The sequence below is a fragment of the Heptranchias perlo genome, chromosome 32, assembly GCF_035084215.1.
Source record: "Heptranchias perlo isolate sHepPer1 chromosome 32, sHepPer1.hap1, whole genome shotgun sequence".
Classification (NCBI taxonomy): Eukaryota; Metazoa; Chordata; class Chondrichthyes; order Hexanchiformes; family Hexanchidae; genus Heptranchias; species Heptranchias perlo.
In genome coordinates, this window is record NC_090356.1 from 10,497,726 (window position 1) to 10,518,086 (window position 20,361).

At 40.3% G+C, this 20,361-nt stretch overlaps 1 protein-coding gene across 2 annotated transcripts in view; it reads right to left on the reverse strand.

Moving 5' to 3' along the window:
• Positions 1-17,519, reverse strand: part of eno1a (enolase 1a, (alpha)) — a 42,846-nt gene extending 25,327 nt beyond the window's left edge. For both annotated transcript variants that reach the window (XM_067970331.1, XM_067970332.1), the window contains exons 1-3: positions 17,405-17,519; positions 12,440-12,534; positions 1,990-2,085 (exon numbers count right to left, since the gene is read on the reverse strand). In XM_067970331.1, the coding sequence (XP_067826432.1) occupies positions 1,990-2,085; positions 12,440-12,524 (181 nt within the window). In that variant the 5' untranslated portion in view covers positions 12,525-12,534; positions 17,405-17,519. The remainder of the gene's footprint in view (positions 1-1,989; positions 2,086-12,439; positions 12,535-17,404) is intronic.
• Positions 17,520-20,361: the final 2,842 nt, after the last annotated feature.

Here is a 20,361-nt window from a genome sequence, read left to right on the forward strand (position 1 = left end):
TTGACCAAGCTTTTGGTCACCTGTCCTGATGTCTCCTTCTTTGGCTCAATGTAAATTTTTGTCTGATTACACTCCTGTGAAGCACCGTGGGACGTTTTACTACGTTAAAGGCTCTATATAAATGCAAGTTGATGTTTAAGTTCAAAGTGTATAGCAATGCACAGCTGCAGCCTCCCACGTGCAAACTGGTGCCTCCAATTGAGCTGCAGTCCAATTAAACATTTGACAGACTGCTGGTTGCAATATTAGCATTCTGTCAACAGCAAAGAAAGCCATGCCAGTGCAACATTGAGAATCTAGTACTACAAGCACATAGCTAATGACAAATTGGATGCCATTAACACCAGCAGGATTGCCAGCAGAAATTTGCTTTTTAAAAAAAAATCAAGACTTAGGTTTGTGCAAACATCACAAATGCACCATGTGAAGCACTAATATTATTCTAAATACACAAGCTTTGGAACAACATTTACCTCATACTGCACATGGCACACAAGTGATGAATGATTGTTGATCTCCTGTATTAAGATTGCAAGCAGAAGCTGCCAACTATAAATGGTACTGTCAAAGAACAGAAAGCCAATTAAGTTAGTCAACATTGCAAATAGCATCAAAACCTGAGTAGGGCCTATCCTTAGCAAAAGTTGTTAGCTGCCTTTTGAAGCATTTCTCCAACTATAAGATGCTGAGCTATTGGCATGGCTTTTTAAAAAAAAAATCTAACAAATTGCAGCAGCAGTCAGATCTCCTACTTATACTACAACGTTGGAACCAGTTTATTTTCCCCTTCAGAGTCAAAAGTTGAAGCTTTAAACATCCTATAACCTAACCCACTCATAAATGGCTGGACTTTGGCACTCTACTTTTTCACATCACATTTTAGGCTACATCATGGGATACTCACTGATATGCATCTTGCTGTGAAGAGCAAAAGGTTTGGCTCATGGAATGTTTATTTTGGATGGAGTACTCCTGTAATCTAAATAGTTTTACTTCCTTAAAAAGAGTCAATTTTCCCCATCCAAACCAATTCAGAATAGATGGTGTCTTCAATCATACAAGGAAAATTTGTTATCTTAACAAATCCAGGTTAAGCAATCCACTGTCGTAACAATGCAAATACACAGGCTCGCAAATTGCTCTGAGCGGCGAACCAACAGTGCTTGCCGCTCATGAGATTTAAATTCACCTACTAAGTTACTGTGTTTTTTTTTGGCGGCAACTTCCTTGAAATCTGGGTTCAAAAACCAGCAGCGTTCTTTCCCGGGCTATGTGAGCGGGGAAAGGAGCTCGATATCCCCTCAACCAGTTTGAAGCAAGCCATGCTTGCTTCAAGAACCAGGAAGTGAAACTCAATTGACAAACCGCAAAGACTAAAAACCAGTAAGTGCATGATAAGGTCAGTAAATGTACATTAAAATGAGATAGAGAAAGCAAAATAAAGGGAAGGTAAGATTTAAAGACTAAGACAAAAAAGACAAAGTTAAAAAATGTCCAAAAACTATTAAAACCAGGAGTAATGAGACGCCACGTTTTTTAAAGTTAATTTTCAGTGCCAGAGGGGTTGTTTGGCAGTCATTAATACTTACCACGCCATTAAAAGTTAGTTTAGATCTGAAAAACTCAGCGTACCTTTTTTTGTGGTGAGATTAGTTAGTTTCCAGCTGGGCAGGAGAGCAAGTTGCCGCTGGTCCGTTGATTCCATCGATTGCAGCTAGCGAGGTCCCTTTAATGCGAAGCTTTCAGATCACCATTGAATCAGAAAGAGCAAATTCCGGATTTCTGCATTTGACTGCGCATTTGAGGTCGCCGGAACTTGCTCATTAATAACTGTGAGCACTGTCGGGCTCACTGTTAGTTTACGAGCAATTTCCAGCCCATAATGTTTTATGCAATAGCTTGAAAAATGTGATTACAAAATGGATATTGCAATTGAAGAATAATATGAAGTAGAGCAGACAGACATACAAGTTCGAAAAAGATTCTTACCTTTGCCCAGAAATCGCGTCTTGTCACCATCTCGGAGTTCTAGGGCTTCATAAATGCCAGTGGAGGCACCACTGGGAACAGCTGCTCTGAAAAGCCCTGTAATCAAGTTTTTTTGAAAAAAAAAGTATTTAGCTGGTACATGTGGTGAACCATAAAAACTAAAAATTGCAGCTCAGGTACTGGTATCTTTTATACAACCTTCAGATTTAATGGTTGGTGTCAGGTAGGCCTATAAGACAGTTACTGCACTTCAATATAATGCATTATGTGTGAAGCCCTTCGAGACATCTGAGATGCAGGCTGCTACATAGTGCAAGTGTTTCTTCAACAAATTTATTCAAATAAGCAGCAGTGTTTAAAAAGACACTAGAAATCTTGAGATCAGAGACCAACTAGCCCCAGAATAGTTCATAGACTAACCAAAGGATAGAAGACATTTATAAAACTAAAGAAATGCAATTATGAGGATTATTTCATTTAACAATATCAATGCCAACTTTGTTCATTAACTATTTAGAAGCAAAATTGCCAGTTTTCTAATTTACCAGAAAGCAATGTTCCAAATTTAAGAGATCACTGAGGTTTGAAAATTTACATTACATGAAACATTCTTTGCAAATGCATTGATCCAATTTATTTGATCACCAGTTCCAGGCCTGCAGCAGATGTAATTACACCCATTCATGCACCTTGAAATACTACAGCAAAGTGGTGTGAAAGTGGAAATCGCTGCATACACGTCAAATATTTAACACTTCCAGAAATATTACAAAATTCTTCATACTTTCCATTTCAGCAATTTGTAGATTGAAGGCGCTTTGCCTTCATATGTGGTCATACAAAGACTGACTCATTTTTGATTTGTTTTGGAACAGCTCCCTCTTCTACATGCTGTTCTTTTCCCATCAAAATAAAATGCTAGTTTCACATTTTGTTGAAAAGATGTCACCCTTTTAAACTAATAAAATATTCTATCAATTTAAAAAGTTATAAAATTTGAATTTTAAAAAATTGTATTAAAAAGAAAAAAATTCAACCAGTGCCAACTAGTTTCAAAAATTGGAAGCACACAGGCACCGTGTCCAGGATTCTGAAGCAGGAAGATTTTAATTAGCAACAGGCTGCTTAGGTTTCACAGCTCACTTCCACAATTGAAGCGTTCCTAGTGTCTTAGTCACCAGCAAGTGGCTCATGGTTGGAGTTAAATGTGTGGCAAAAATCCATGGTCGGGCATAAAACAGAGGCATGGAGTTCCCTCCGCATTTGCGCCAAGAGAGACGTGCAACCCAGGTGCAAATCAATTCCGTGGCTTAAACGATCGTGCAATTCTGGGCCTGAGCGAGTTATGCGCATAACTACAATATGCCCAAGTCGCCTCAATCTTTTACATCTGTCCATCAAACCCTCCGACCGAACGAAACTCCATACCCAAACCTGGCCACGCCCTCATCTCTCATGTGCGAGAGCCCTCCAATTCCGCTTGTTGGGAGGTAATTAACATTGGAACCAGATTTTCAGGCGCAGCAGGAAAGAAAGTAATTCTTATTGTGGTTAATTGAAATTTTTTTAGCTTGATCTTAATTTATCCTCACAGTGACCTGCTCTGTATTTTCTGTGAAACTTAAATTTTCATACCTGAAGAAATATATGGTGTGGGTTCCAATTCTCTTTTGAAAGTTACTGTTGAATCTGCTTCCACCACCCTTTCAGGCAGTGGATTCCAGATCATAACTCGCTGCGTAAAAAAATTCTCCTCATCTTCCCGCTGGGTCTTTTGCCAATTATCTTAAATCTGTGTCCTCTGGTTTCTGACCCTCCTGCCAGTCAAACTTTCAATTTTTAACACCTTTATTAAGGCTTCATGGCATTGGTCATGAACGTTGGGAGTTATGAACTATAACACTAAGATTCTTTTCTCGCTCTCTCAACTGATTTCAGTTCTGTTCCATGTAAAGAGCAGGTATACCTGGTGTTGGTTCCGCCCACATGCATTGCACTGCACTTATCTAGATTAAATACCATTTGCCAGAGTTTGACCCATTCTCCCAGCACTTAAAAACGCTTGCAGAAATTTGTTCTTCAGTCCTAATATTTGCACAACTTTTCATATCATCTGCAAAATTATGGACCAATCCCCCAACACCTCTATCTGGGACATTTATGAAGATAGTAAAAATAACAATGGTCCCAATATTGTGGAACACCACTGGTAACCAGTCTCCAAGCAGATCCACAGCCATTGATGGCAACTTTCTGCCTACAGGAATGCAACAAATTCTTAATGCATTGTAGCAATGTCCCACTGATGCCACAAGATTCTGTCTTGCAGAGTAACGTATTGTGAGGTATCTTATCAAAAGCTTCCTGAAAGTCCAAGTAGACAATGCCTACTGAGATAATCTCATACACTAACCTAGTAATTGCAAAAATAATTAGTAAGACACAATCTTCTTTTCCACAGACATGTTGTGTCTCTGATAACTCTTTATTCAGGTAATAGTAAAGAATATCTCTTATGATCCCTATGGATCTATAGTTCCCTGGAACTGACTTGTCACCCTTTTTGAAAATCCAAACCACATGAACATCCTTCCAATCCAAGGGAACGTTCCTAGACTCTAGATAAACAATTCAACAATATGCCGTTAACATGAATTATCAGCCTTTTGAGGTCTTTCAAAGTGTGCAGTCAGTAGTTTGCAGACTTTGTCTGGACCCATTAAATAAAAAAGGTCAGTTGAATAAAATTCATCAAGCAATCTAATAAATTGTGACTGATCTGTCCAGCCATGTTGCTTTTGCTTTGAAAGGTCAATGCACTGTATTATGCAAAAGACTGCCAAACTAAACTAGCAATGAATATCACCAATCACATACAATACAAATTGCTGGGTTAGTTTTTTAAAAAAAAGTTTCCCATGCCTGGAAACCCGACTATAAAAAGGCACTGTTTCATCCACATCTAATGCCAATTGATTTTTTTAATTCAAGCTGCACAAGACCACAAATTGAACAAGAAAAACTAAATCAACAACTTGCATTTAGATAGAGCCTTTAATGTAGAAAAACATTTCAAGGCAGTTCACAGACATAGGAACAGGAGTCGGTCATTCAGCCCCTCGAGCCTGTGCTGTCATTCACGGCTGATCTGTATCCTAACTCGATCCACCCGCCATGACTCCATATCCCTGAACACCCTCGGCGAGCAAAAATCTAATCGATCTCCATTTTCAAATTATCAATTGAGCTAGCATCTACTGCTTTTTGTGGGACAGAGTTCCACATTTCTACCACACTTTGCGTGAAGAAGTGTTTCCGAACTTCTCTCGTGAATGGCACCCTGTCCTAGACTCCCCCACCAGTGGAAAAAGTTTCTCTCTACCGACCCTATCAATTCCTTTCAAAATCCTAAAAACTTCAATCAAACCACTCCTTAACCTTCTATATTCGAGGGAATGCGAGCCTAGTTTATATAATCTCTCCTCAATCTAATCCTTACAGCCCAGGTAATATTCTGGTGAATCAGCACTGCACTCCTTCCAAGATCAATATATCCTTTCTGAAGTGCCCAGAACTGTGCACTGTACTCCAGATATGGTCTAACCAGGGCTTAATAATGCTGTAGCAAAACTTCCTCCCCTTTATATTCTAGCCCTCTAGTTGTAAAGGCTAACATTCCATTAGCCCTTTGATTATTTTTTGTACTTGACTGCTACATTTTAGTCATCTGTGCACATGGACCCCTAAACCTCTTTGAACCTCCACGGTTCCTAGCTTTTCACCATTTAGAAAATACTCAGATCTATCCTTTGAGTCCAAAATGGGTGACCTCACACTTGCCTGCGTTGAAATCCATCTGCCACAGCTGTGCCCACTCACTTAATCGATCAATGTCTCTGGAATTTTATGCTCCCGTCTACACGACTTACTATGCCACCAATCTTTGTCATCTGCAAACTTGGATGTATGGCTCTCTATTGCGTTATCCAAGTCATTAATAAATATAGCGAATAGTTGAGGCCGCAGCACAGACCTCTGGACACCACGAGTCACCTCCTTCCAATTCAAGGACATACCCATTATCCCTGCTCTGTCTTCTACTGCCTAACCAATCTCCTAACCAGGCCAATAACCATAATCAAAAAATTGATGCTGAGCCAGAGGATGATATATTAGGAGGAAGAACCCAAAATTTGCTCAAAAGGTGGGTTTTAGGGAGCATCTTAAAAAGGAGAGGGGAGGTGGAGAGGCAGAGGAGTTTAAAGGAGGGAATTCTAGAAGGTGGGGCATACGCGGCTGAAGGCATAGCCATAGCCGCCAATCGTGGGACGAGGGAGGGGGGTGGTGGAAGTGCACAAGAGGCCAGAGTCAGAGGAGCAGAGTGTTTGGGGCAGGGGGGGCATTAAACCTGGAGGAGATCAGAGATAGACAGCAGACAACGTCTACTGGTGTGCACTCATACACTAACCTAGTAACTTCAAAAAATGTGAGAAAATTAATAAGACATGGAAGGGATTTAAACATGATGCATCAGTGTTACATAAATGACAGACTTCATAATCAGTACAGGACAGAGCAGCATTTCACTTTCAGGAATTTTATATCACAAAATAGATATGGATGAGAAAGATCATTGATCCAATCACAGCATTCAACACATCATGTTTAAATGATTCCACCACGATCCTCTCTGAACTAAGAAAAATTGCTTCCTTAAACTCTACATTATAGAATTTAAAAGTTAAAAGAAACCCAAATTAATTAATCCAAACACACCTATTTTTGTCCCTCCCTCCCTCCATTTTGTATAACTTCCTTGGTGATATACCATTGCCCAGTCAGGGAGGTAAAACCCTTCAAGACTATTCCTTGCTTAAATCCCGGCTCAAATCAGACCATGATGTTCCTGTAACTATACAAAACCCCTCCAGATCTTCACCCGACCCTCAGTTACCCCAAGTGTTGCTGAGATGGGGGCTGCTGGCGGGAGTCAAATTTCTTTTAGGTTCTGAAATCAAACACTGGAGAACTGGAGTTTGAAATCCATAAGTGATCGGATAGCTTAGATGTGCATATTGACATTAGTAATTTTGCTTGCTGCATCAATTGTGAATTTTGAATGGCAAAAACAAATCTGACCTATTCATAACCCAAAACCCTATTTTGTCCATTGGATGCAGATTAATACCTTTTTTTTGAAAAAGACCAGAGTCCTTAGAAATTTAGAAACAGAATCTTACCACTGTAAAAAAGTGATATCTGGAGGCTCTTTCACAAATTAGTGGCCATTGGAAACTTTTTAATCCAACTATTCATTTCAAAAGCAATGGACATTCAAGCATCTTTGAAGACATGCAAATACTACAACATTTCCAAGAAACAAATAATGTACTTGACTCCATTTTTATAAGAAATTTGGGTATTTTCAGAAGTAATAGTTCCCAATTTAAGAACACAACTAATTCCTAGCAGGCAAGTACAAGATTAACCTACCATATTGCATGAGATACTCTTACTCAGGTCCCAAGTGAACAGGAGGAAAGGTGATCCACCAGCAACAGATCAAATGTTAATGAGCCAAGCCTCAATCGTGAAGTTTTATTCTGTCCTTTTACTGCTCTCACGTGGCAGTTAGATATTTTATCCGATTACCCAGTCAAAATATACTCAATGGCGTGGGCCAAACAAAGTACAACTGGACAATAATACTCGACTGTTAACAATCCACTGATATATATGTAAAGTTAGTATTACTTCAGCCAACAGATAGTCAGAGTACTTTAGCCTATTTATATTCAAATGGAAACAATTCTGTAACACAACTGGATTTCCATGATGCCATATCTGCCTTGTTTATTCTGCAGGAAAGATTTAGTAAAGGTTAGTTACATGCATGCAGATAGTAGTCACATCTAGATGCCAGTACAGCTGGGACCTTTCCTAATTTTGGAGGAAATGTTTATAGAGGTCAGCCATGGTGAAAGTGACCGATACAGATAGATGAGCTGAGAGGTCAACCCACCCACATCCAGATTCAAGATGGCAGACCCGATCCAACTGCAGAAGTTTCTTTTTTCAAGGCACCAGGCAAGGAAAACACTGCCCGGATAATTTTGTGCCTCCCAAGTTGTTCTTACAGTCAAAAGCAATACCCTGTAAAGTACATGGGTTAAAGCCTGTTCTGAGATAAATGGCTTGCACTAGACTGCCTTGAAGAGAAAATTTAAGCTAACTGCTAATTTGAACTGGTTGGTCGAAAATTAAAGATTTAAATCCTGATGTTATTAACAACTGGAGACAGAGTTAAAGCCAGTGATATTATAATATGTATATTAAGTGTAATCCGTGCTTTCTAAACTATAATTCAGTGGAAGACATCAACAGTTTGCCTAACTAGAGGTTTTACAATACCTACTCCAAAACTTTAAGGGACATTCATTACACACATTATGGGGGGGGGGGGTAATTATAATTAGAAAAAACTGCATTCAAAACCAAGTAATTCATTCTTCAACATCTGAAATCACAGACGAGACTGCCATGGGCCTCACAGATGGCTGATAACAGGTTGGGCAAACCACCCCTATTCTATGTAATCTAGAATCAGGCAATTAGAATTTTACAGCAGAGACGGCCATTTGGCCCATTGTACTTGAGCTATCCATTTAGTCCCATCCACTTGCCTTTTCCCTATACCGTTTCATTTATTTTTTCTTCTTCAAATATTTACCCACTGCCCTTTTAAAAGCTATTATGGATGCCTTTTCCACCACTGTTTCTGGTGGGGCATTTCATTCCTAAACAATCCTCTGCATAAAAATGTTTTCTCCTATCCTCTCCTTGTTCTTTTGACAATCACCTTAAACTTGTACCCTCCAGTTACTGACGACCAACTAGTAGAAATGTTTTGTTCTCTATTTGCTTCATCAAAACACCTCAATTTTAAGATAGTTATCAGCTGAGATAAAGAATTTTCGTCAGTGAAATATTCAAACAGCTGAAGCACTGGACAACATGCACAGGAGAATTTTTGGCTTAATTTAAAAAGTGAACTGGCTTAAAGAATTTGCTTTAAAACTACTTTTTAAAAATGTATTCAAGTGTCCAAATTCCTGTCATGTAGGGCAGTGTCAGGGATCATTGAGAATGGATTCAAACTCATGTTTCAAAAGGTGAAAGGGCAAAGTTCTGACCCATTGCACCAATGGATTCCTCTCCTCCCACCCCTTCATTTGTGCACACTCTCTGCATTTTCAAAATGTGTCGTTATCTCAACACTCCAGTTTGAAACCCAAGGATTAATATCAGACCAGGGGATATGTCAGCTTAGGGTTGACTTGAATTTAATATAGACTTAAAGGATACGGTGTTCCTTTCAAGCAAAACAGTAGACCTCGCCATAGTGTATTCTGTACCTAAATTTGGGTGCACAGAATCCCCGACACATCTTGTGGTCCAGTGCAAGAGATCTTCAGCCCCAATATCCAGTCCAAGACTTCCAATAAAGCAGGTTGGGTTACTGAACAGACTGCTATATTTATCTTTAAACCAAGATACAGACCACCATGATTATTCTCCGGGGTTTACATCAGTCTCAGCAAATGTATTAATCAACTGCAAAAGACTCATTTACAATCCTTCCTATGCAGCCTCCTTCAGCCAGTGAGAAGCAGATGGACTCTGAACCCAGGAAACGCAAATCCATAATCAATCAAAAAAGACAGTAGGTGTGGCTTCAGTAGGGCGGTACTGTACCATCTGTGTTGGGTTCCTTTCTTACCCTAGATAGCACCATGAGTTACTCAAAGCAGCATACTGGAAGTTAACTAATCTAAATTGATGTTGGCGGATTGAACTGTTGCACAACTTTGAAATGTGCAACTTCAAGAAACGAGCACTCACAGCTAAACTGCCAGTCCAAATGCTTGCATACTGCAAAAACAGATACATTGGCAGCACAAGGATCAGTGTCAGATTCATAACTTGTATTGGGTGACTATCAAAAGACCCACACTAGTGCCAAAAGCCTTTCAGGCAATTTTGTGGGTTATAAAAGCACACAGTGCACTTAACACTACCAGCAGTTCTGGGCTCCTGAGCCATTTTAAGCAACCACAAAGCAGAGTTTGTAATAAGCATTCAATTATTTTTATCACTCATGTGTAAAGGGTTTTGATCTAAAGTTTATTTTTAAAGTTAATTTGCCTAAAACAACATTTCAATAGAAATTTTGAGGTAACATAGGTTTATTGACTAAAAGGTGAATTTGTGCCTAAGGTTGAAATATTTGAGTGCTCAAAACTGATCAAAAGAACTTACTTTGTAGGAGAGGCTTTATGTCGCAAACTCCAAGCCATTAATCTGTAATCACCAAAACTTTTATTTACAGTCTATTTTTCAAAAAAAAGACTGGATACTGAGATTTTCATGTTTGCTATTTTTTGCAGGACCAAGGATTTAAACTAGGAGCATGCCATGGACTCCACTATGCTTGTCAGTGAGCATAGGCAGCTCTCACACACTGCTAATTAAATTAAAATATCAATGAGCCTAGGAAATCATTGCAGTTTGAAAAGATACAAATCCATCTAAAAACATTCATAATGATATTTTATGCAGGATTAACATGATGTGAGTATAACAAAAAAAGATTTGCAAAAGTAACCTGCTTTTACAGTTACCCCACATTGCAGGACTACCATTTTGGAATTAAATCTCTAAAAATAGCTAAGCTATTCCATCACACAATCAGTGTAGCATTGCAGTACCTAATGAAGAATGATTTGGGATACTTCGAAATGTTAAAACCCTTCAGCCAAAAAGGCACACCGCTCATACAAATTCAGAACGAGCTGCACCTCTAGCCAAACTGTTCCAGTACAGCTACAACACTGGCATCTACCCGACAATGTGGAAAATTGCCCAGATATGTCCTGTCCACAAAAAGCATGACAAATCCAATCCGGCCAATTACCGCCCCATCAGTCTACTCTCAATCATCAGCAAAGTGATGGAAGGTGTCGTCGACAGTGCTATCAAGCGGCAATAACTCACCAATAACCCGCTCACCGATGCTCAGTTTGGGTTCCGCCAGGACCACTCGGCTCCAGACCTCATTACAGCCTTGGTCCAAATATGGACAAGAGAGCTGAATTCCAGAGGTGAGGTGAGAGTGATTGCCCTTGACATCAAGGCAGCATTTGACCAAGTGTGGCACCAAGGAGCCCTAGTAAAATTGAAGTCAATGGGAATCAGGGGGAAAACTCTCCAGTGGCTGGAGTCATACCTAGCACAAAGGAAGATGGGAGTGGTTGTTGGAGGCCAATCATCTCAGCCCCAGGACATTGCTGCAGGGGTTCCTCAGGGCAGTGTTCTGGGCTCAACCATCTTCAGCTGCTTCATCAATGACCTTCGCCATCATAAGGTCAGTTCCATTCGCAACCCCTCAAATAATGAAGCAGTCCAAGCCCGCATGCAGCAAGACCTGGACAACATCCAGGCTTGGGCTGATAAGTGGCAAGTAACATTCGCGCCAGACAAGTGCCAGGCAATAACAATCTCCAACAAGAGAGAGTCTACCCACCTCCCCTTGACATTCAATAGTATTACCATCGCCGAATCCCCCACCATCAACATCCTGGGAGTCACCATCGACCAGAAACTGAACTGGACCAGCCATATAAATACTGTGGCTACAAGAGCAGGTCAGAGGCTGGGTATTCTGCGGCGAGTGACTCACCTCCTGACTCCCCAAAGCCTTTCCACCATCTACAAGGCACAAGTCAGGAGTGTGATGGAATACTCTCCACTTGCTTGGATGAGTGCAGCTTCAACAACACTCATGAAGCTCGACACCATCCAGGACAAAGCAGCCCGCTTGATTGGCACCCCATTCACCACCCTAAACATTCACTCCCTTCACCACCAGCGCAGTGGCTGCAGTGTGACCATCCACAGGATGCACTGCAGCAACTCGCCAAGGCTTCTTTGACAGCACCTCCCAAACCCGCGACCTCTACCCCTAGAAGGACAAGAGCAGCAGGCACATGGGAATAACACCACCTGCACGTTCTCCTCCAAGTTACATACCATCCCGACTTGGAAATATATCGCCGTTCCTTCATCGTCGCTGGGTCAAAATCCTGGAACTCCCTACTTAACAGCACTGTGGGAGAACCTTCATCACACAGACTGCAGTGGTTCAAGGTGGCGGCTCACCACCACCTTCTCAAGGGCAATTAGGGCTGGGCAATAAATGCCAGCCTCGCCAGCGATGCCCACATCCCATGAACGAATAAAAAAAAATCTCACCCCCCAATATATTTTTCAATTTAAGCTCCAACTTCGACATACCTAATATATGGGATTGTTTGTTGCCCATTAAAACTTTCAGCAATACAGGACAATTTAAAACACAAGCTGGTACACTGTCAGTCTGAATGAAGCTGACCTTTGCCAGTATACAGGTCCACTTCCACCGTGGGGTTACCACGCGAATCAAAAATTTCACGGGCATGGATCTTCAAGATGGACATGGTGGTGGTTCTGTGAAAGAAAAAAAGTTATCATTTAATAAACATCAATAAACCCCCCTCCCCAACCCCCAAAATAAAATAACTTCCCTTTAGGCCCATCCTTATGCAAAGAAATATATGAAAATAGCATGAACAGCCTCTTTGAAGCAAAGGTAGCCAGTCTGGCCAAGATTTCAGAAAGGACCATGCTAATGATACCCAAGAGCACAAACTAGCACTGGACAAGTTTATGTCTGTCTGAGATATTCTGTATTCCTTCCACAAAGGCTGGCAAGGTGTCTAGCCACTGAATGCTTTAAGTTTGGGATCAAACACGGTTCTCCCTTTCCTTACAATTTCTACAATTAAACTCTACTTCTGTAGCTCATTGTGGAAGAGCGCATTGCTAGGGTTGTGCTAATTTTGGTAATTTGTTTACTGGTTGCAACATTCTCCCAGTAATTTCCTGATAAACCTGCAGTGGGGGAATATCAGAACTGTTGATCTTATTGTGCAAGTATCACATGCAGTACAAAGATCACACCAACAGTCAGCATCAGCACTCTAACCACTGCACCTCCAATTAAAGCTTGAAGCTGTATCTCAGAGAAATTAAAGCTGCAACCAGAGCACTTCAGATCCATGGCTGGACCTCTCAACCACATTTGCCGTCACTTCCAAGTATTCATTTGAAATATTTTAATACATGATACAAATGGTGCACCACCCTGGTTAAAACATTCTGCAACATGATGCCATCACACTGAGCTGCAGCTCTCCAATTACATTATATCATCAAATACATAAGCAGTTTTAAAAGTGAGCTGGCACACTCCAACTTTTGCTTAGTTAAATCAGCTGCTTTCTATACCTGAACAACCCACTCAAATAAGGTAGCCTGTGTTCATTGCATCACACTCTGGAGAGAATGCTCAGGAGAAATTCCTACAACTCATTCATTCCACTTATGTATTGGCACAACCATTTATTAGACTTCCCCTTGATGGAAAGTCAACTGCAGAACTGCTCACCAAGGAAGCTGTATCGTAATGCCGGATAAGTGACGACCGAGGATTTTATTAGGAGCTAGCTGTTTTAATAGGGCTTCCTCATTGGTTGTGGACGGAATTGAAATCTGAACCTTAACCTGAAATCTGAAATCTTAAACCATACACCATTCCCAATCAAAATGAGCTCATTGCACAAGGAGATTAGACACAAACTCATGACATCACTTTAAATACAGTCTTGACAAAACAAATCATGCATTTTAAAAACTAGAAAAAGGGCATCCTTTCAATTCCTCATTAACATTAGATTGTGGCAAGAGGATGAACTTGGGGGAAAAAAGAAAATACAGACTGGCATTTATTTGGAAACCTTTCACAACATCCCAAAGCACTTCACAGCCAATGAAGTACTTTTTGAAGTGTAGTCACTGTTTTAATGTAGAACACAGGAAGGAATGATTAAGTGAAAAAGACAATGAAGAGGGTGTACCTTCCCCCAAATTGTTTTGGCCAGGTTATGTTTCCCTCATTTTCCTCTCACCCCACTCAGATTCTCAGAACTGCCCAATACCCCTCTCCTCCTTCATATCTCTTTCTAAGGAATCTTACAACACCAGGTTATAGTCCAACAGTTTTATTTGAAAATCACAAGCTTTCGGAGGCTTTCTCCTTCGTCAGGTGACTGAGTGAGTGAGTCACCTGACGAAGGAGATAATCTCCGAAAGCTTGTGATTTTCAAATAAAACTGTTGGACTATAACCTGGTGTTGTAAGATTCCTTACATTTGTCCACTCCAGTCCATCACCGGCATCTCCACATCATATCTCTTTCTACAAGCTTGCACCTCTGGGTCATTTATTTTGCTGAAACCCACCTATTTTGTAGCCAGATTTTCCAGACAGTAAAATTCCTTTATAGCAATGTACATTTCACCTCTTCGTAAAATGTTTTTGGATAAGGCAAGATCACTTACACAATGTCCCCCATCCTTTCCTTCCCTTGCAGGATTACCTTAGATTTGGTGAGTCAGTTTACAAGTCTATTACTACAGTTGGGAAAGACCTGCACATGTGCATATAATCGTCTAGTTAATTGTGATACTGTTTAATATAGCATTCTTCAAAGTAGCATATGTGACACAGATGTTTGAGAGACATGATGAGGTACTATATAAACACAAGTCTCTTTCCAGTTTTATGGTAGATGGAGGTAAAAAGAACACAATGCAGAGGAGACATCGGCACATATCCTTTCAAATGGTGCAAATGCCAGACCACCATAAAGACAGACCAACGTCAATGTCTGCGCCAATAATCTGGACTCATCCTTGCACATATCTTCAGGATGCCATGTTTGAACGGACTCATTGATTAACTGGTCCCAGATTGAGCATCACTAGTCTAAATAAGTAGACAAGAGGTAAAAATGAACTAGAATAATGATCAAGTTATATTTTACATGGACTGACATATACCCAGGCAACATTCTCAGTTCGTATCTGTAATGCACATGTGGCAAGAACATGGTGGTTTCTTTGGCTTATATTCTAGGATATACTTGATAGATTCTTGCAATACAATTTCTACCAACTCAAACGCCTAGTTGTTAATTTCTTTTCGACTGAGAAATAATAGCAGAAGTACATTTCAGTGGGTTTGACATTTCACACCAAGGAAATTTTTCAGCCACACAACTCACTGCAATATTACATATTCCAAATTTTCACAAGTTGGCAAATGCTCTACTGGATGAATCAATAAGACATGAAGTGCCATTCTCAAATACCTTATTTAAAAAACAGCATAAATCTATCAATATTCAATTAATGTTCTTTAATTAGTGAATGGAGAGCAAAAAATGAAGTAACTTTTGAACATTTGGCAATATGATAGCCATTACCTTTACAGAAAAACAAAAGGGCAATGAAACACTGCCTGAAACATCGCAATGTTATTTTAAAAATCCTCTAGTTGAAAACTTCAACCTCTTATTTTTTTTTTAAAAAGTGGACATTTGTGTATTAGCCATCAGATCACAACAATTTATATATATATATATATATATAGTGTCTTTAATGTAAAGAAACATCTCTAAACAGTTCCCAAATAGGCACAAAGAAACAGAAGCCAAGCCAGAATGGGAGGGATTATGAGGGGTAACCAAAAGTTTGATTGAGATGGTTTTTAAAAAGTGGAGAAAGTTTGGGAGTGAGTTCCAAAGCAATTGAAAGTTCTGGTGGAGCAAAGGGAAGGGGGCTGCAGATAGCCATAGTTAGAAAATTGGAGTGCTCAGGAGAGGGTATAGGGCTGGAGGAGAATGAAAGGGTGGGGGAGAAGCCCTTGGAAATATTTACACATTAAGATTTTAAATTTAATGCATGGGAACCAACATAGCACAGTGATGACAAAGGTGATGGGCAATTAGGACTTAGCACAGAATGTGTGGAGCAGAGCTTTGCATAAATTGAATTTATGGGGTGTGGACCATGGGAATTAGCAACAGGACATTTAAATGGTCATTGACAAAAGGTATGTATAAGGGTTACAGCAACAGAGGGACTAGGCAAAGCTGAGGTTGAAGTGAGTTGGTTTTCTGCAACTTTTACACAAATAGGAAAATTAAGAAACCATAAGTACATTATACAATAAAATAAATGACCTTTATGCCAATCATTAAGTCATTATAGGTCTTGGACTGCATGTTAAGAGAATAACAGAGATTGAATGAAACAATTCCCTAAAGATTAACAGGTTAGCATGTTCAGAGTGAGAATTAGTTCTGTCATTCAACAGCTTCATTACGTCTACGTGAAAATTAAACTGGTGGTGCAGGGACAGGGAAGAAGGTCTTTAAAGTTATTTATAGTAAAATTGAAGGCATTTGGCCAGTTACTATTCTTTCAGCCTGTCCACTCGCGTTGCCAAGCCAGAGAACCCGAGAATCTCAAAGTTCACCACTGGCTGCACAAACAGAATCTCTAGTTGACGAAAAATTCAATAATTGTTACTCAAATATAATCCAGATCTATCCTATAAATTCCGGAAAATGATTATGCGAAATACTCCAAAGGCATACAACACTATACAAATAGCAACCAAATACAAAAGGATTTTTTTTCCAAACAGGAAGCCCACTTCATACATAAAGTTGCATTTCCAATGCAATAGTAACTTCATCTGCAAAAATCCCCGCATGACTGAATGCAGGCACGTTAGCAGTTATCCAGAATGTCCCTATTTTTAGTCTCAAGCCTTATTGGTAACCGCTGATGGGAATCTTTCTGTGTTTGGTTCACAAGTTAACTTTGTTCCAGTCCGAAAAGTACCCTGATTATTGCATTTAATTCTAAAACAAAAAGGTAAACGCTGCACATTTCGAGCTCCCGGTAAAATACCCGCTGTGTTGCTGATATACTGAAAACAACGTAAACCCTCTCCAACTAAGGTGTGGAAAGAGGCTATTACTCCAATTCAATTCTAAAAACTGGAACTTTTTGATGCTGATCTACACAATTTACCCATTTAAAATTTTGTTTGAAACACAAAATAATTCTACAGTTTTGAGAAGTTCATTCAAACTATTTTAAGTACACTCCCAAAACACAAACAGCACTTTTTTTTTTGCTATAAAAGTTTCTTAAAGTTCTTTCAAAGAGCCGGCACACGGACGATGGGCCGAACGGCCTCCTTCAGCGCTGCATCGTTCTATAATGAATATGAAATGGGCTCTGGTCTCATGAACTTGCAAGCTATACAGTGACATGCAACTTTGAAACGACCGAACAGAAGTAAAAGGGAGCCGGTGCCGCAATCCGCCCAGCTGTCCCGTTGCAGCTGCAAAGAGAGAACGAGTTTGCCCCAGCCGGGAGCGCGCGCGCGGCGCGGCTCTTACCTGTTGCAGAGAGAGAGGAGAAAGAGGGAGAGGAGGACAGAGAGGGGCAGAAGGGCGCGACAAGGACACGGGCGGAGAGCCGAGCAGGGGAATGAGCGAGCCCTCAACAAAGAGACCGCCTTACCCTCAGCTGCCGCTCTTATTGGCTCGCTCCCACACGTAACAATGAGTAACCCGGGAAACAGCGACATCTGTGACAGGAAAAGTCTCCCCCTCGGTCCGTCTTCACACGGTGCGGTGTGGCTCCATGGATCGTGTAATGCAAGCTGGCAGTGACAGAAAACACTGCATGTAGTTTAAACATGCTAGCTGGCAGTGACAGAAAACCCTGCATGTAGTTTAAACATGCTAGCTGGCAGTGACAGAAAACCCTGCATGTAGTTTAAACATGCTAGCTGGCAGTGACAGAAAACCCTGCATGTAGTTTAAACATGCTAGCTGGCAGTGACAGAAAACCCTGCATGTAGTTTAAACATGCTAGCTGGCAGTGACAGAAAACTCTGCATGTAGTTTAAACATGCTAGCTGGCAGTGATAGAAAACTCTGCATGTAGTTTAAACATGCTAGCTGGCAGTGATAGAAAACCCTGCATGTAGTTTAAACATGCTAGCTGGCAGTGACAGAAAACTCTGCATGTAGTTTAAACATGCTAGCTGGCAGTGACAGAAAACCCTGCATGTAGTTTAAACATGCTAGCTGGCAAACAGAAAACTCTGCATGTAGTTTAAACATGCTAGCTGGCAGTGACAGAAAGCTCTGCATGTAGTTTAAACATGCTAGCTGGCAGTAACAGAAAACTCTGCATGTAGTTTAAACATGCGAGCTGACAAACAGAAAACTCTGCATGTAGTTTAAACATGCTAGCTGACAAACAGAAAACTCTGCATATAGTTTAAACATGCTAGCTGGCAGTAACAGAAAACTCTGCATATAGTTTAAACATGCTAGCTGGCAGTGACAGAAAGCTCTGCATGTAGTTTAAACATGCTAGCTGACAGTAACAGAAAACTCTGCATGTAGTTTAAACATGCTAGCTGACAGTAACAGAGAACTCAGTGCCATGCACGTAGTTTAAACAAAAAAGTCAGACACCAAGTACATTTGGCAACAAAATTAAGACGCCGTTTTTTCTCTCTATTTTAAGAACTACAAATATCTGCGACAGGAAGACATTGTGAGTCTTTATTGGATTGGATTGTTTTCGTATTTGTCTGTTTTCATTGCTGAGCAGCTCTGGCTGTTTGACCAAGGTGGAAGCAGCCTTCACTGGCTATACAAACAGCTGCCTAAGTATCAGTTTAACTTTTTTTTTATTCGTTCATGGAATGTGGGTGTCGCTGGCGAGGCCGGCATTTATTGCCCATCCCTAATTGCCCTTGAGAAGGTGGTGATGAGCTGTCACACCTGTGAGGTAAAAGGTTGTGTGGGATCCACCCCCACTTCAAGAACCCAGGCGGATCTAGTGCTGAGACAGTGTTATGTTGTTGGAGATGCCACCTCTTGGTTGAGACATTAAACTGAGACATATTTCAAGTGGGCTTGAAAGGAAGATCTCATGGCACTATTTGAGGAAGAGCAGGAAGCAGGGGTGGAAGTTATGTTGCAGCTGTACAGAGCTCTGGTTAGACCCCATCTGGAATACTGCATTCAGTTCTGGGCACCACACCTCAGGAAGGATATATTGGCGGGGGGGAGGGGGTGCACCGCAGATTCACCAGAATGATACTGGGGCTAAAAGGATTAAATTATGAGGACGAATTGCGTAGATAGGTTTGTATTCCCTTGAATATAGAAGATTAAGGGGTGATCTAATTGAGCTGTTTAAGATGATTAAAGGATTTGATAGGACAGATAGGGAGAAACTACTTCTTCTGGTGGGAGAGTCCAGAACAATGGGGCATCACCTTAAAATTAGAGCTGGGGTGATGTCAGAAAGCATTTCTTCACACAGGGTAGTGGAAATCTGGAAATCTCTTCCCCCAAAAGGTTGTTGAAGCTCAGTCAATTGAAAATTTCCAAACTGAGATTGATAGATTTCTGTTAGACAAGGGTATTAAGGGTTACGGAACCAATGCAGGTAGATGGAGTTAAGATACAAATCAGCCATGATCTAATTGAATGGCGGAACAGGCTTAAGGGGCTGAACGGCCTCCTCCTGTTCCTATGTTCCTATGAGCTTGCTCCCTCAACCAACACCACCAAAAACAGAAATGTTGAAGACACTCAGCTGGTCAGGCAACATCTGTGGAGAGAACAGAGGAGTTGACATTTTGGATATGGATCCTTTGTCAAAGTTTTTCCAACATCATCTGTTTTTGTTTCAGATTTCCGGCTTCTGCAGCTTTTTGCTTTTTGTTTATACTGTACCACCAAAACCAGATTTAACTCATTTTGTTGGTGGGATTTATGTGCAAATAGGCTGTTGCATTTTCCTACATAATGACAAGTAATTTATTAAAGTGATTTGGGAGGTCCCAAGGATATGATAAATTACTATATAAAACAAGTTCTTTCTGATAGATGTTGTGTCCTTTTGAACTGCAGGAACAACAATCAATATCATTACATCTACTGATTAAAATTATGGACTGTAAATCAAACTAACCAATATCTGACGTAATGCACTTCAAACTTAAAAGTCATAGTCCTATAAAGCTAATAATGACGCATTACAGATTGTGTCTAGATTAAAGACATAAAAATCAACATTGTGCAATTTAACACTATTCCTTCTGTAGTCATGGTATTGTATTTCAGTTATACCATTTTGGCAATGAAAGTATTTTACAGAACTACCAAGTCAGCTTTCCCCATTTATAAACTAATGGCATATTGGTGCCAACAAAATTCTATGCAGGGAGCCATAGAAATATTTTATGAGTTAAATTTCTTTTTGTTAAGCATAGCACATCTGCAGTGGCATAATTTGTTCCTTGGAATGTATAATGGAATGGTTT